This window comes from Lissotriton vulgaris, chromosome 4_1 (assembly GCF_964263255.1).
Source record: "Lissotriton vulgaris chromosome 4_1, aLisVul1.2, whole genome shotgun sequence".
In the NCBI taxonomy this organism is placed as follows: Eukaryota; Metazoa; Chordata; class Amphibia; order Caudata; family Salamandridae; genus Lissotriton; species Lissotriton vulgaris.
The window spans coordinates 1,202,215,699-1,202,231,137 of record NC_141691.1 but is presented as its reverse complement, the minus strand read 5'-3'; the positions used below and the strand labels follow the sequence as shown (position 1 = coordinate 1,202,231,137).

General features: G+C 39.6%; 1 protein-coding gene across 1 annotated transcript in view; it reads left to right on the top strand.

Annotated features, from left to right (window-relative positions):
* LOC147723040 (molybdenum cofactor sulfurase-like) overlaps nucleotides 1-15,439 on the top strand; it is a 577,064-nt gene that overhangs the window by 341,999 nt on the left and 219,626 nt on the right. Inside the window, exon 6 of the mRNA XM_086965413.1 lies at nucleotides 13,486-13,685. Coding sequence (XP_086821539.1) covers nucleotides 13,486-13,685 — 200 coding nt within the window. The remainder of the gene's footprint in view (nucleotides 1-13,485; nucleotides 13,686-15,439) is intronic.

Here is a 15,439-nt window from a genome sequence, read left to right as displayed (position 1 = left end):
CGGAGCCGTAAAGGTGGAAACTTATTTACCCAATGTTTTTATTAGGTCTTCACCAAAGAGTAAGCCCTTTGGATTGAGAGAGGGCTCTTTATCAGCTAGGTCACTTAGTTTAGCGCTAATTTTAGTAAGCACAACTCTTCTTCTTTCAGAGTTGAGCCCAGCATTGGCGTTGCCCAATAAAACTAAAGCCATTTGGCTCCAGCCACGGATAATATCAGTGTCAAGTGGAGACCCAATAATATAGCTATCCTCTGCAGCATCTATGATTTTGGCCAGGGGTCCTAAAACATCAAGAAGACAGTCTTGACAAATTTTAAGGGACCTTTCCATCCCTTTTCTGGGATCTCTTCCGAGTTTAAAAATGTACTTTATAAGTTCGGGGTCAAGGTTTGGAGTATTGCAGACTTTCCCTTCAATGGATGGTCTTGAGCATTCTGCTCTTAGGAGGTTTCAGGTTTTTCTCTCCAAATGATTTCTTAACCACTTTGTAATAAATTTACCAACATGATCGTGAGGGACCCATTCTGAGCTCCGAGAATGCTTAATGTTAAGAGGAGAAAACATCTGTTCTCCTAGAGGATCCAGATTGTTATCTTTGGAGGAGGAGGGAACAATATCGTCAAAGACTTGTGAGTCAAATTCCTGGTTGTCTTCATCCAGGTCGAGGATGTACTCATCAGGGAATTCTGAATTATTATCATCATGATAGATGTCATCATGAAAAAATGTGAGATCGTTATCTTGAGCACAACAAGGTATAAAACAATTTAACATATGGTGAGAGCATCAGAGTCAAATCAAAACAGCATGAATAAACTAGATCAGGTGTAAAAACATCATGAACAACCTAGGTCACCATAATAAACAGAAATAATAAAACTAGCAAGAGAATTCAATGTCTCGACATCAAGAAGGTAGCAGTAATGTCCATAAAAAAGTAAATGTGCGTAAAAGAGCACAGCCTTAGCAATCATGAGATACATTACAAGAGTCATTATTATAAAAGATACAATATAAAGATCAATAATAATAAACAGTGAGAAGAACAATAATGAACTTATCTGCTTGGAGGCGTATTTAAAAGAGGCTGGTTGCCTAGTGCTCATGCCATTTATTTATTTTCTATGTTCTAATATGGAACTTGCTTTATGATGTATGCGGCTGCTTGGTTCTGCACTGCATTAAAAGTTGTATGCATAATGGTAGCCTCCGGTCTTGTAATGAAATCTAATGTCATACAAACTGTCTCTTACTGCTATTAAAAACTCTTTTATTTAAAATCCCACTTCGCAGGGCTTTTCCAGTCAGTCTCCATACTCACCAGCCTGTCCTGTGTCAAAATAACTGTTCCCCCAACCCACGTTGTACCCATAATTTGGTCTCATTTCTCAATAATAAGATCAAAGCCATTCATGATTGAATTGACTGTCTTCTTTTTTCATCCTGTCCTTGTGGATGGAATACAAGAGCTATCAAAACGAAGTTTAAGAATTCAAACTTGGACCGCAGGGCAGTAGTTATCTACAGGCTCACATTTCCTTTGCCAGTAGTCAATAAAGTTGGTGAGAAGTTATGGTTCACCAGCATCCTAAACATGTCAAAGAGCACCAGTTAGTAGATGCTACCAGTGTTTGATAAGGGCCTGGGTTGGGCTCCGGAACTGCCTCTATGGCTCTACTGAATGACATTGAACAAGATTACAATGATTTCATTTCAACCTGCCTATTGCAGTTGTGTCATACAGTTACCATAAAATGAAGATCTTTTTTATTTTTATAAATTATTTTTTGCAAAGAAGACAAGCACACAAAAAAATGAAAAAAGCATTACATCAACATAATACATACTTTCCATATACATTCTAGTTACAAGGGGAGAAAATAAGAGAGACATAAAAATTAGAAGACCTCTATAAAAATACACCACCATTCTGTTACATTATATGGCCTTGGAGAGATCCATGCATGGGCTATAGCCAATCTAGCAGTCACTATAACTATAGCCATTAATGCACACTTCGCTCCATTAATAACAGTCCTATACCCCACTAATATCTCTTTGCTAGAGATAATCATATCAAATCTAAGAAGATTTTTTAAAAGAAGCATAGCCTTCCACCAAAAAGCCACTAGACGGGGACACTTGGCGAACATATGAGCAATATTAGCTCCATGCTCCCCACATTTAGGACAATTCGTCCTATTACTAGAGTACTGAGTATTTGTGTACCCCATCTAGCTATCTTGTCAGGTGTATAGTACAACATACATGTAGTTTTAAATTGCTGAAGTCTCAGATTATTAGACCAGACAGCATCTTTTAATGTTGATAATGCATCGTCTAGAGTTGAAGAGGTTATTTCCTCTGTAAGGATTACACTCCATTTTCCAGCTAAATATATTAAAGGATCCGATCTATCCTGATTAAATAGCCGATACGCAGTGCATATTAGTTTCTTTTGGGGAGTTTCATGTAAAAATACCCATAGTTGCTGGGACTCTACCGATTTAAGTCCTTGTGATCTCACAAAATAATCCCTAATTTGAAAGTACTTATAATAATCTTGACGTGGTATCAAAAAGAATCCTGCAGATCTTGAATAGTATGGAAACCGCAACCATCAAAAAGGTCTTCTAGTTTATTCACTCAAAGACTAACCCATTGTTTGGCGCCTCTATCCTGAAATATATCTGGGAGAAGTGGGTTGTCCCACAGTGGAAACTCAGTCAAATAAATCGGTAGAGAATACGTAATAACAATTTCCTGCCAAATGATAGCTAAACCCCTAAGTGTCTTAAAGAGTACTCTCTTGAAATAGTTTGGATCATGTATCCAGTAAAGAAAACTACAACTATCTTGCTTTAACAAACGTTCATGATTGAAATCTTGGTCCCTATTAGAGAGAAGGCTACGGAATCTACTCGTAAAGGAGGCCCAATAATAAAGTTTTAAAATCAGGAAGTGCAGGACCGCCTTGATTGAATGGATATATTAAAGATTTAATTGCCCAGCGAGCCTGCCTATAGCCCCAAATGAAGCTACCTACTGCCCCATCTAGTTTCTTAAAAAATTAATTCAAACTTTCAAAGGAATGGACTGGAATAAGTAACTTAGGAAGAATTTTCATCTTGATAAGGTTACATCGTCCAACTACACTAATAGGTAGTCTATGCCAATTCTTAAATTTTTTAACAAAATCAACCAACAGTGCCTCATAATTTAGTTTAATGATATTTTGAATCTGAGGGGTGATACAAACAACAAGATGCGTGGCTTTGGGACAAGTTCCCATTATAGGACTGTCGGGTTCAAAATTCAGTAAGACCTGAGTTTTATTGGTATTCAATTTGTATCCAGAAAAGGTAGCAAATCTCTCAGCCTCTTGACTAATTAGTTCTAAAGATCAGGCTGGATCCGTAGAAAAAATTACAATATCGTCTGCATAAGCATTAACTTTTAATTCATTAGGTCCTGGAGAAAGCAATGAGATGCCTTGGTTCATCAATAAAACTCGGATGAAAGGCTCAAGATATAGGACGAACAGCAAAGGCGAGAGAGGGCATCCCTGTTGTGTACCCCTATTTATCCACAAAGACCTTGACTGTAAACCAGCATAACTTGATTTAGCATGAGGTAAATGATAGAGCGCTTTCACCCATATTAGAAACCAATCGGGACTCCAAATGCAATAAGAGTAGACCAGAGATAAACCCATGCAACCTGGTCAAACGCTTTCTCAGCATTTAACAGTATCATACCTAAGTTAACATTAGTTTGCTCAGCCAGAACAAATGCCATAATTGCGGTGTTAATATGAGTCAACGTATTTCTTCCCAGAATAAAACCATGTTGTTGCCCAGAGACCAATTTCACCATAAATGGAGAAAGACTATTAGCTAAAACTTTTGCAAACAATTTTGCATTAGCATTAATGAGTGATATCGGTCTATAAGATTCGCCATCTGCTGGTGACTTATTCTCTTAAAAAAAGACAATACTTGTAATGTCTCAGGAAGGTGGTACAAAACTTAGTTCCCCTATTTAAAAAATAACCTTAATAAAGAGCGGGGTTATGATGTTTTTAAAAATGTTGTAAAATTCGATTGGGATCTGACCTTCACCCGCAGCTTTACCCGAAAGAAGAGATGACAGAGCCATCCAAATATCCTCTACCGATACCTCTGACTCCAACTGGGCAACATCCTCAGCTGTTAACAAGGGAAGTCGCACAGTACTTAAATACCTAGAGACCTCCTCAAATACTATGAGATCTAAAGGTGCATTGAGATCTTCATAGAAAGACACAAATTGTTCGAGAATCGCATGGGCTTCAGTATGTAGGGTATTATCTGCGCCTTTAATTTCAGTAATCCTACTTTTACCGATTTTATCAGCAATTTTATAAGTTAATACTCTACCCACCTGCTCACTATACTCGTATTGATCTGAGCTGTATTTATTAAAAGCAACTGCAACTCTCTTCTTAATAATCCCCAATTCTGATTCTTTCACCTCCATTAGTTTAATATACACCTGCAATTGATCGCCCTCTCGTCTCCTAACAGACAATGCATGGGAGAGTTCTAAACTAGTTCCAGTCCTGCAAGCTAGTTTGATGGAAGCCTCCTTAGTTTTGTTTTTAGCCACTATAAATTGTTGTGTAATGCCCCTTATGAATGCCTTCATGGAGTCCAAAACCATATGGGGAGACACAGTATGGGTGTTAAAATGCAAACATTCTGCCAAACGTTTCCCCATATGTAAGATATACTCATCATCTGATAGCAAATACCATGGAAAAGAAAAGGGCCATCCTGCCTTAAGAGCAGGTAGCAACTGAACAGTTAACAAAATAGGATTGTGATCTGAAGTGATCTAAGGGCAAACCTCCATCTTGCCTGTACCCAACACTGCGGTGCTAACCCAAGCCATATCTATCCTTGAATATTGTCCATGTGGGCAAGAGTAATATGTGAACCTGGGGGCATCTGGGTGCAAGTTCCAAGACTGCAGCCCGTACTTTTGACGTTCTTGAAATAGAACGTTGAGAAGTTGAATCCAATGTTTGATTTATAACACCGTTGAAATCCTCCATAATTATAGAGTCCCCTGAAATTCTAGCAAAGTTAAAAAAATGCTTCATCATCGATATTAGGTCCATAGATAACAGATAAAACATATTTAATTCCGTGAACCTCTAGTTGAGCAATAGCCCATCTCCCCCTAATATCAGCTAAGACAGTCAATTTTATATACCAAAAATGTTCTAGCTAATATAGCCACACCCTGTATTAGAACCGTTTGTGATACACAAACAACAATTTTATATCCAAGTGGATTGAGCAATATTCTATCCTTTTGTGCTAAATGTGTTTATGTTAAGAAATTTAAGTACGGGCGATACATCTTTACCTCTTCCTGTACAAGTTGATGCTTAGAAGCGGCATTTAACGCGGATACATTCCAGCATGAACATTTAATCACTCCCATGATATAACAAGAAAAACTCGCTTTTAGTACATTTTTCGAAAGTACACCCAAAAACCACTGCCCCAAGTGGGAAAAATATCATATTCATGGCTCCTTTGCTTTTAACCTGCAGCAACACAACGTCCCCCACGCCCCTCTTTCCACCCACCCCATGTCTAAAGAATGGAATCACCCCCCTCATTGCTATCCAATAGAGACGCTCAAGAATAATGGGAAACCCAATCTACCCTTGAGGGCTTGGGTACAGTCAAATACACGGGTAAAAGTGTCTACAAGGGATTTACTTACAATACTTAGTTATATTATTTCATGTTATCATTCAACCCAAGAGTTTTCAATCAGCTTGTTAATTAATTCCTTTCTTGTAAAAATTTCATATAGCATATAACTCTAATATTTTAAGTTCTATCAAAAATCAGAACCACAACTAAATCATAATACATATAACCAGAGAATATACAGACACGGGTGTATATAAAAAGAGAGAATGTTATCTCTCAAAAGTTTATAAAGGGTATTTCAATTTCAAACACACAATATAACAAGAGGACATCATAAACATTTAGATGGTCCTACAATGTCACAATTGTATACATCTTTTCTTTAAATAAAAAAAAAAGTATTTTCGGAAAAAAGTGTAAAAGGTCGACGTTTTGGTCTCTCATGCAATCATCCGTGAGACCATCTTCAGGACTATTGTGTACAATATAGATGACCCCTGGAATTAACTTCAACTGATCTTCTCGACAGTACAGTTGTAGTGATCAGTATGTGGAAATGGAGCTGATCTTTGTTGGGTTCCTGTTGTTTTAGATATGTGGATAATCATCGTAATATTAGTACAATTCTAGGGAGACTTGCGTCTTTTTATCCAGAGTCCCTTGATTTCCTTCTTTGACAATAAATAAGCGATTATGTGTTAATCCGCTATCGAATGTCTAGCTTCTGGGAATAGCAATCTTTCCTTCAATCGATATCAATTGGAGCAGAGATTGCCATTCCCAGAAGCTAGACAGCAATATGGACAGCATTCAAGGAAGATCGCATGCAAAGTGCCCCTCAATTAGAAAAACAATTTCTGTCATCTGTAAGATAGAATGCAACCATAACAGTCAAGAGAAGGAGAACACCTAAAAGAAAATACACCGAAGCATGACGAGTCTATCCATTAAGCATTATAACTATCACTTCAGGTTATTTCTCTGTCCCCTGTCGCCAAAAGACAGAAATTCCTGAGCCTCCTCTTTCCTAAATACTAGGTTGGAGTAGCCATCTTTTAGGATTTTGTGATGCCCAGGCTCCTGAAAATAAACTGCTGTCCTGCCACCTTCAAAAGATCGATAAACTGGCGTAGTCTCCATCTCATATTCATTGTACCCTTAAAAAATTCTGACCTCACAAATATTGGGAATGAAACCATACGTATAGGAGAAGTAGGCCTAGCCTTAATGGAAACCGCCTGTCGTAATAAGAAGTTTCCCAAATAAATGAGGCTAGGCCCAAGGAAAGTGACCAGGAGGTTAATTAGAGATCAGTGGAAGCCTGTGTACAAGTTCGACTTGGCTGTACCTGTCTGAATCAGCTAAGTCTGGGAAACATTTCTGGAAGAGACTTACGATATATGTCTGGCAGTCCCCACCTTCAAGTCATTCTGGTACCCCAAACACTCGCAGATTATTGCATCGCTGCTGGTTCTTCAAGTCCTCGATCTTCTGTTGCATGGTTCTAAGTTGAGCATCGTGCACCTCTGTTAGCTTAACTGTTCTGCTCATGTGGTCTTCTGTGTCAGCTAGCCTCTGCTGTAGCTCGGTAATATCAGTTTTGAGAGAGACTATTTGGTTTTTAACCTCTGAGAGAACAAGCTTAGTTACAGAGCTGTTGGCCCTAGCTTGGGCATAATAATCCTGAGCCTCCACAATGTGCTTGCAGCGCCTGTAGGATTTCGAGCAACAATGTCTGCTCTGATTTCTGGCTAGGTACTAACTGTGTATCAATTCGATCCCCTTTTAATGGCCACAGTAGTGGCTAAGGATGCTGAGGAGGAAAGCGACAAGGATCACATCTGGCCACCAGTACCCCTACCACTGGTACTGGTACTGTCATTGCCTTGTGCAAAGGTTACAGCCAAAGAGTCTGGAAGAGTCTGAATAAACTGAGATACCGGGTCTGAACCAGTGCCAGAGAGCCACAAAATTATTTTCTTGACTTCTCCCTTCTTTGTAACTCATTTCCAAAGATGGCTACTAGTTGCTACAATTTTAGCGGAGCTGTCAAATTGTTTATTGGGACCCTTCTTTTTGTGCTGTTCTGAACTTTAGGCTTAGCACAGCTTTTGTTATACTTCGTCATTGAAGCCCCCTCTTCATTATGCTCTGTAGGACTCTCCTCGCAGCTAATAGTTATCCAGCCATTGCTAGTAGTGTCCATACTATGAGACGCTTCCTTGGCCCCAGAGCTCTTTTCGTGCATATTGATTTTCCTAGAAAGTATGGGGCTAGTAGTTTGTTGCAGAGTACACATAAATATTAGCTTCCAAGGGGGCCAATGACACTAGTTGACCGTGTGGAACCTGGTTGGTATTGGAGTGTTCAGGGCCTTGAGTAGTAGACTGTGAGATAGAAATGGTAAAGTCTTTACTCAGACCATCATTGGCAACTACTATATCCATGTTCACCTTATTAGCTTTACTTTGAGTACCTGGTTGCAATCCCAAAGCAGTAATTACATTTACATCCTCCCGTCTTTATTCTCCCTTAGGCGGCAATACAGCCCCAATAAGTGTGCTCAACATGTCAATCTCTGGTGGATAAATAGTTGCCTCCCCCAGATTAATTACTGATGAGGCCTTTGCAGATTGCAAAACTTTCAAAATGGGGTGACCTACCTGTGAAGCGTAGCGGGTTGCACCACTAATTTTCCATCAGGTGTGGATACGCTTCTTGTCCAGAAGCAACAGCTGTTTCCCCAGCTCCTACAGCAGAGTTAACTCCTGTGCATCCACCCTTCTGGGTGTTCACCTTCAGCGGACCCATTCCTTATAGTTTACTAGAATGAGGCAGTCTTGTGAACAAATCAGAGGAAGCCTGCAACGGGAATCAGCGAAAATACCCAAGACGCCCGGGAACGAAAAGTAAAACCCAGAGTGGAGTACTGGCAGCCAGTACTATCATGTGAGCAAGTCCAAAATATCTTTCCTCTGCGAATTTTTGGCAAAAAAATGTTCTTTCTTTAACCTCAAGTTTATTTTAACGTTCTTTTGCACATCGCTTTCCATGAATTTTGGCAGGTCTCTGCTCCGCCCGCGAGGTTTGACAAAATGTAAAACCCGGAGCGAAACGCTGGTAGCTAGCAGTATCGAGTGAGCAAGTCCAAAGTATCCTCTGTGAAGTTTTAACAAAGAAAATTCTTTCTTAATTACTCATGTTTGTTTATAACAGCCTTTCACACAGTGCTTTCTCCACCAGTTGCCTTCGGTTACCTCGCTACCACAGCCCCTGCATGCCTATAAGTGGTAAGTGAATCGGGAGCAGCTCTGCTGGCAACCTTCCCAGCGGCGGAGTCAATCCGCCACCATCCTTTCCCCAGCGTTGTGTAATAAATTTAAGATCTTAAAGAAAAACACTTTTTTAAATTCTATGTAACTTAAAAGATTGTGTTGTTAAACCTACCATCATTTTTAGAGTGAACTATGTCAATGCTTGCTACGTTGGCCTCGTGAGTCAGCTATATACAAACTTGAAGATGTTCAGCATATGGTAGCATGGCTTGTCATGAATTTCAGGAAATTTGATAGGTTCTCTGAGGGTGGCCATAAGCTGCTCTGGTGGCCAGTTTCTAGAAGAATCCATTATAAGGCACTCTCTTTCACCCACATAACCTATTATGAAACAGTCCTGCTTGTGCTTGCTTCCAAGTCTAAGGGATACCTTCATTTTGGCTCTTCCCTTTTGCTGTCAGTCCTCCAGTTTAGAAAGGCTTGATGGTATTGGTCTTCTCTTTTATTGCTTTCTTTCTTTGAAATGCACTCTGTCTGCACCTGCACAAAATACAGGACCATTCTGTGTTTAGGAAGACTGTTACTATTAATCAGTTTCATTGATTACCTTCATGTTTTTTTCCATTGTTGTTAGTTCAGCACAAAGATGCTCACACCTCAACAGAACTGATATCTTTGATATTTGGTTTTAAAAAATATTTTTTGGGGTGCCCCATAACACTAAACTCAGGCAAGTTGCACTTTTTGGAAATATTCAGCAGAAAATATGGATTATGGCTCTTTTCATTTGGTGATGTCACCTTAGGGGTAGCTCAAGTGTCTGTCACCAGACCTATGGGTAGAGTGAGAAATAGCTCAGCTATGTGAAGCCTGAACTTTTATTTTATGTATTCAAAAGCATACCTCAGCTACGTGAAGCAAAAACCTCTATGATGAGTTTCTCAGACTACATTGTAAGGCAGATGTAAAAAAATTTTTGATGTATGCCTTATGTCTTCTTTCCTCTGAAATGTCTAATCAAAGGCAATACACCTGCACACCCCTTGTGGGGGTATTGCATCGCTGTGTCCTTCCTCTACAAACTAGTGTAGTTTGGCAGCACAATGCTTGTGATAGCTTATTCTGCTATCAAACTAAATAATTGTTTGTCAAATGTAGCTTTAATCTGATACGTAAAAGCACTGCACAATGAAATCACTACTTTGTGGACTACTTATTTCAATGTTGCAATCTTAAACTGGTAGCCATGTTGTCTTCCCAGTGTCTTTCTTGTGTCCCATTAAAGGTTGCCTAGTTTGCTACTCAGACAAGGCTAATTGTTATTAGTATAGACATTTAGGAGCAACCATTATAGAGTGTATGGTCATTCTTCTTAATGGAATGGAATTTTGGAGAAATTTTTAACAAATGTTGCATTTCTAGTGCAAATTGCACCTGAATTATTAAAAAGAACATTGACACTTTGGTGTATTTGACAGTTTATGTGCTGGGGGTTCAGAATGGTTGGTATTGTTATAATATATGCTATGAAAAGGCACTCTTTCTGATTCTGTTGGAGTGAAATCTTTGCAAGATACTTCCCACCAGCCTCACATGTGTGGAGCTTGAAGGAATACTTGTATCCTGAGCTTTGTAGAGCATCATTTGTTTGCAGAGTTATTTCAAGACAACTACCATTTTGCCAGTTCTATAGTTCTGGTGGTTTCCTGCATGGATGTAGCTCATTCGTCCCATATGAGAACTGCTAAATGAGGGGTGCTAATAACTGCTATTTTATTTTGATTTGAAATAGTGCAGATTCCTGGCAGAGTACCTAACAGGCTGTATTATAGCAAATGGGTTTGGAGTCACTATTTTAACTTCAAGGAAAATGGAAGACGCATTATGAATAGAACCAAAGATGTACCAGGTCACACATCCTGAAATTAGGTGTGTCAATCGCCTAAACTCAATATTCTGAGACATGTACATGTGCATAGACTCAAACAAGTAAATATTGCATTTCTCGAAGAGCATACTGGGAAACATACTGTAGTATCCTGCATATATATTGTAAGGTGTTTTACCTCCCCTGCTCAGCCAGTGGCTGTGCTCTGACTCATTAGAATGTTGGAGTCTGATGATGCCTGTGAATGTTAGGACTGAGAGAGGCAGAGTGACAGTTGGTCATGGGCTGAGCATCTGACAGGCAGCACCTGGTGGGGCTCTGATCTACTACATACCTACTTGATGTTCTGAACCTTACTACCTGTTATTTTCATGAATAAAACATCCTGAATTACTATGCTGTTTTATTTACGCTAATTTTCTATCTTACTTGATTGAATTGTCCATTTGAAAATGGGGAGGAGTACAGTGCTACTGTTTGTGTCTCTTGTCTTCCTCTCTGTTTTCTCAGGTTCAGATTTTCTATAGATGTTCACTTCTTTTTCATCTTTGGTATCTGTTCCATACGCATTTCTCTGCTATTCTTCTTTGGTTCTTAGTCTTTCCCTTTCTGCTACGTTCTTCTTGTTTTTCCTTGTTCTGGAGAAATTCTCTTCTCCCTGTGCTTGGGAATGTCTTCTCTTCTGCTCCCGTTGTGCCTTGTCCTTCTTTCCTTGCTTGCCTGCCTGGCCAGTGGGTGTTCGTAGGGGTTGTCTTTGGTACGTCTGTATCTTTCTATTTCTTATTTCCTCTCCTGCATCTCACTGTCGTCTTCTTTCTAGTTCATTGTTGTTGAGGTTGAGTTTTTACCTTTTGCTTACTTCACTTCACCTTCTCCTCCTTGTCTTCTCCCATATATCTCCTCGCTCTGGCTTGCTCTCTCTTTCCCTTCTCATTTTCTCTGTCACACCGTTGTTCCTTCCTTGCTATCTGTTCTTTGTTCACTCTCGCTATCTTTTATTGTATTTTGCATTGTTCTTCTGTTAGAAGGAAAAGGATTATATGTAGTATCCTGCATATTTATTGTAAGGTGTTTTACCTCCCCTGCTCAGCCAGTGCATGTGCTCTGACTCATTAGAATGTTGGAGTCTGATGATGCCTTAGAATGTTGGGACTGAGAGAGGCAGAGTGACAGCTGGTCATGGGCTGAGCAGCTGACGGCTCTGATCTACTACATACCTACTTCATGTCCTGAACCTTACTACCTGTCATTTTCATGAATACTACATCCTGAAATACTACCTCCTGTGTGGACCTCCATCACTACACATTCCTTTAGCCAATAGTCAGACCGGATAATTTTTCTTAAAATGGAAATAAAAATATTTTATGAGCTCATTGTCATTTCACAGACAGAACTTTCGGGAAATTTGGAAAAATGTTCGTTGTCTAGAAGTACTTTGCAAAAACATTTTCTAAAGTGTTTGAATTGAAATCTGAAGAAGCTGTTTTTTAGTTGTCAAATCACTCATTTCCCTTACTAAATAGCTCTCTCCATAGTCTCTATAAAGATAGTAAAACATATCTGTTATAATAAGTATTCTATTTCACCAATATAACTAAAAAGCACAATTTATGACTCTATTGCTTTGTATTGGTTGTAAGAAAAGTTCCACCTAAGTGTGTGAACTGCTAGTGAGGGATCTATTGGCTGACCAGGTAGTGCCCCCCCCCCCAAAGTTTGGGTCTATTTATGCCCCTGGTGCGAGTCAAGGTGATTCTCACCGAATGAGACACGATTGTGCTGAGATATTTGAACCGCATTACCTTCACATCAAGTTCCTTTACATATGGTTACTGATAGTACATTGAAGGGGTGTACTCCCAAATTCTTACTCCACCTCCACTGATCTCACCACCTTCAGTTACCCAAAAAACATAATTTCACCCTGTAATCCAAACCTCAGTATATTTTTAAATATTACCCCCAAATTTGGTACCCTTTCAGGTAGATCAGTAAAGGCATTTACATTGGACGGGTGGACACACAAGGAGGGAAATAATTCATATTACTGAAATTTAGTACTGTTTTTAAACTGCTAAGGAATATTACTGCTGCATGCCATGTTGAGGTTGTGCGGAGTGTGTGTTCCGTTTTCTAACACGTTGTACTGGAATGAGGCCTACACTTGACATGCCTGACTCTTATTCCCTGAGGTATGTTGAAAAAATGCCACAAAAGCATGTGTGTAGTTCAGAGAAACTATGAGCTAGAGGGAACAGAGATTTGCTGCCAATGCTGACGTGATATTTTGTGCTTCTTACCCTGGCAATGGAACAAGTTTTCTGTTTATGGAGGCTGTGCTACTCCTACCACTGGCATACCATTCTTCCACTTGGTGTTGTCCTGGCCAAACATTTCACCTGGAGGAGCTAGGCTTTTTTAGGTCTTAGTCCGGAAGGGCTTGTACTCTATGTTTATGTGTATATATGCTCATGGCTGTATGTCTTCTGTGTTATCTCATTGCTGCAGGTGTTGCTAGATGTGAGTCACTGGGTGCAGTTTTGTCATGGAACATTTCAAAACTAAACTGCATGATACTTATTTTGTAAAACATTGCTTTCTCACACAGGTGGAATGAGGAACATCCAGGAGCACACATTTTCATTGGGTTGCTATGCCTACAAAGTCCTGTCTGCTTTACAGTATGCTAATGGAACACCTGTACTCCGCATTTATGGCAGTCAACAGTTCAAGAGTTTGGATGTTCAAGGACCAGTAATTAATTTTAATCTACAGGATGAAAACGGAGATGTAATTGGCTATACTCAGGTACACTGTACTGGCCTATCCATCTTAAGGTCACTCTTCTGAAAATGTTTAGAATCTTACGCACAAAGAGTTTGCTGTGAGTAGATGTGACTTACTCTTGTAGTACTCCTGTCTTACTACTGAAGTTCAATCCTCTTAGTAAGTCACAAGAAAATTGTTGTCATTCAGATGCATAACAATTACTTTGTATCCATTTCAAATTTCACCCACTAGTTATATGAGTTTTATACCATTATGTATCAGTCAGGCATGTGCTAAATAAAAATTGAGCGCAATAAGCTCATAATCATGCAGGTTCTCCTTGCACAATTAATATTTATTTATGCAGCAAAGGGTATTATATTTTGCATGTGGCTCGTAATTGAGATTATGGTATCTGGTTATTTAGGAAAGGGAAGATTTCCCAATGCACGGGCAAGCAGAAATTGACATCCTTGACAATGATGCTCCTTTGTAGTGCAATCACACTTCTGTATAAACAAATGCACCCAGATGCATTGCTATATGCGCAGGGGCTCACCATTTTGAGGGTAACTTGAAGGAAGTGAGGCGAGGAATGGCTCTCCTAGAATAGTGATTTCTGTTTTCACTATGTTGAATTGTTTTCGTCCAGGGATGTGTGTGGTCTAAGCGTCCCATATTATTGGTCTAGACCCCTCGTTCATTTGAAGTGAATTTGTGTTCCATTGACGTAAGTGTGACAGACCTGATAACATTAAAGTATACAGGAGCATATAAATATCGAACAGAAGGCTAGAGAAGGAGGACTGTTGAGAAACATTGTATGCTGCCCTTTGAATTGATAATTAATCTCACCCTATGACATTTTATTGAGTTTGGTTCACAAGGAATGGAACCGCTTAATCGGAAAGCCTTGACAAACAGACTGCCCGTTAGTGGTTTCTTTTTTTATTATTGTCCTTAATCTACAGTATTTTCTGCACGGTTTTTGCTGAGTATGAAAAAGGCTTTCTTTACGTCTTCTTCAAGGACAGAAGTGTGAGCTTCTGAGTTTTTTCTTTGATTTCAATTTCACCGAACATAAACCTTATCAGTCTGCTACCACAAACTGAGCAGGGCCGGCTTTAGCGCTAGTGGTGCCCGGTGCGACAATCCTTTTTGTCACCCCTAAACCTTATTCAGATTCTCTCACTACCACCAGAAAAAAGTGCCCCTCATCTCTCCAATCATAAGTTATTGATAAATACAGCGCCGCCCCTGAGGTTAGCGGCCCCTCCAATGGTCAGCGACTTTTGCGGCCGCACCTGTTGCATTGCCCTAAAGCGAGCCCTGAAACAGTGCAGCCCGATGACTTTATAATGCTGATTTCAGGGAGTGCAAAAGCCCTAACTCTGAAATGCCCTTGACCCCCCCCCCCATTCCCTCTGCCCCCCCCTCCCCGAGGAGAACAAAACAAGTTTCTCTTTGTCTAGTGATTAAACAATGTTGGATCGAAAATCTCTTCCAGTTATGCTTGGTTCTTATTGCTGCTGCCCATTATATTACAAGCATATTTTTTTCTTATCCTTCTGTAAAAGGTGACCCCGAGATCTCAACATTGTGCCTAAAAACAACATTCATGTACAGTTAAATTAACTCTGATCCAGAGTGTCCTTGTTTTGATCCGTGTCCTATTAGTGATGGTTAGATATTGCGTTTTTACAGTTTTTAAACAAACTGTTGTCTAGACCTCAAAGCCCTTATTTTTTATTACATTTTATAATGCTTCTAGGACTGGCCTGCAGACAGCTTTA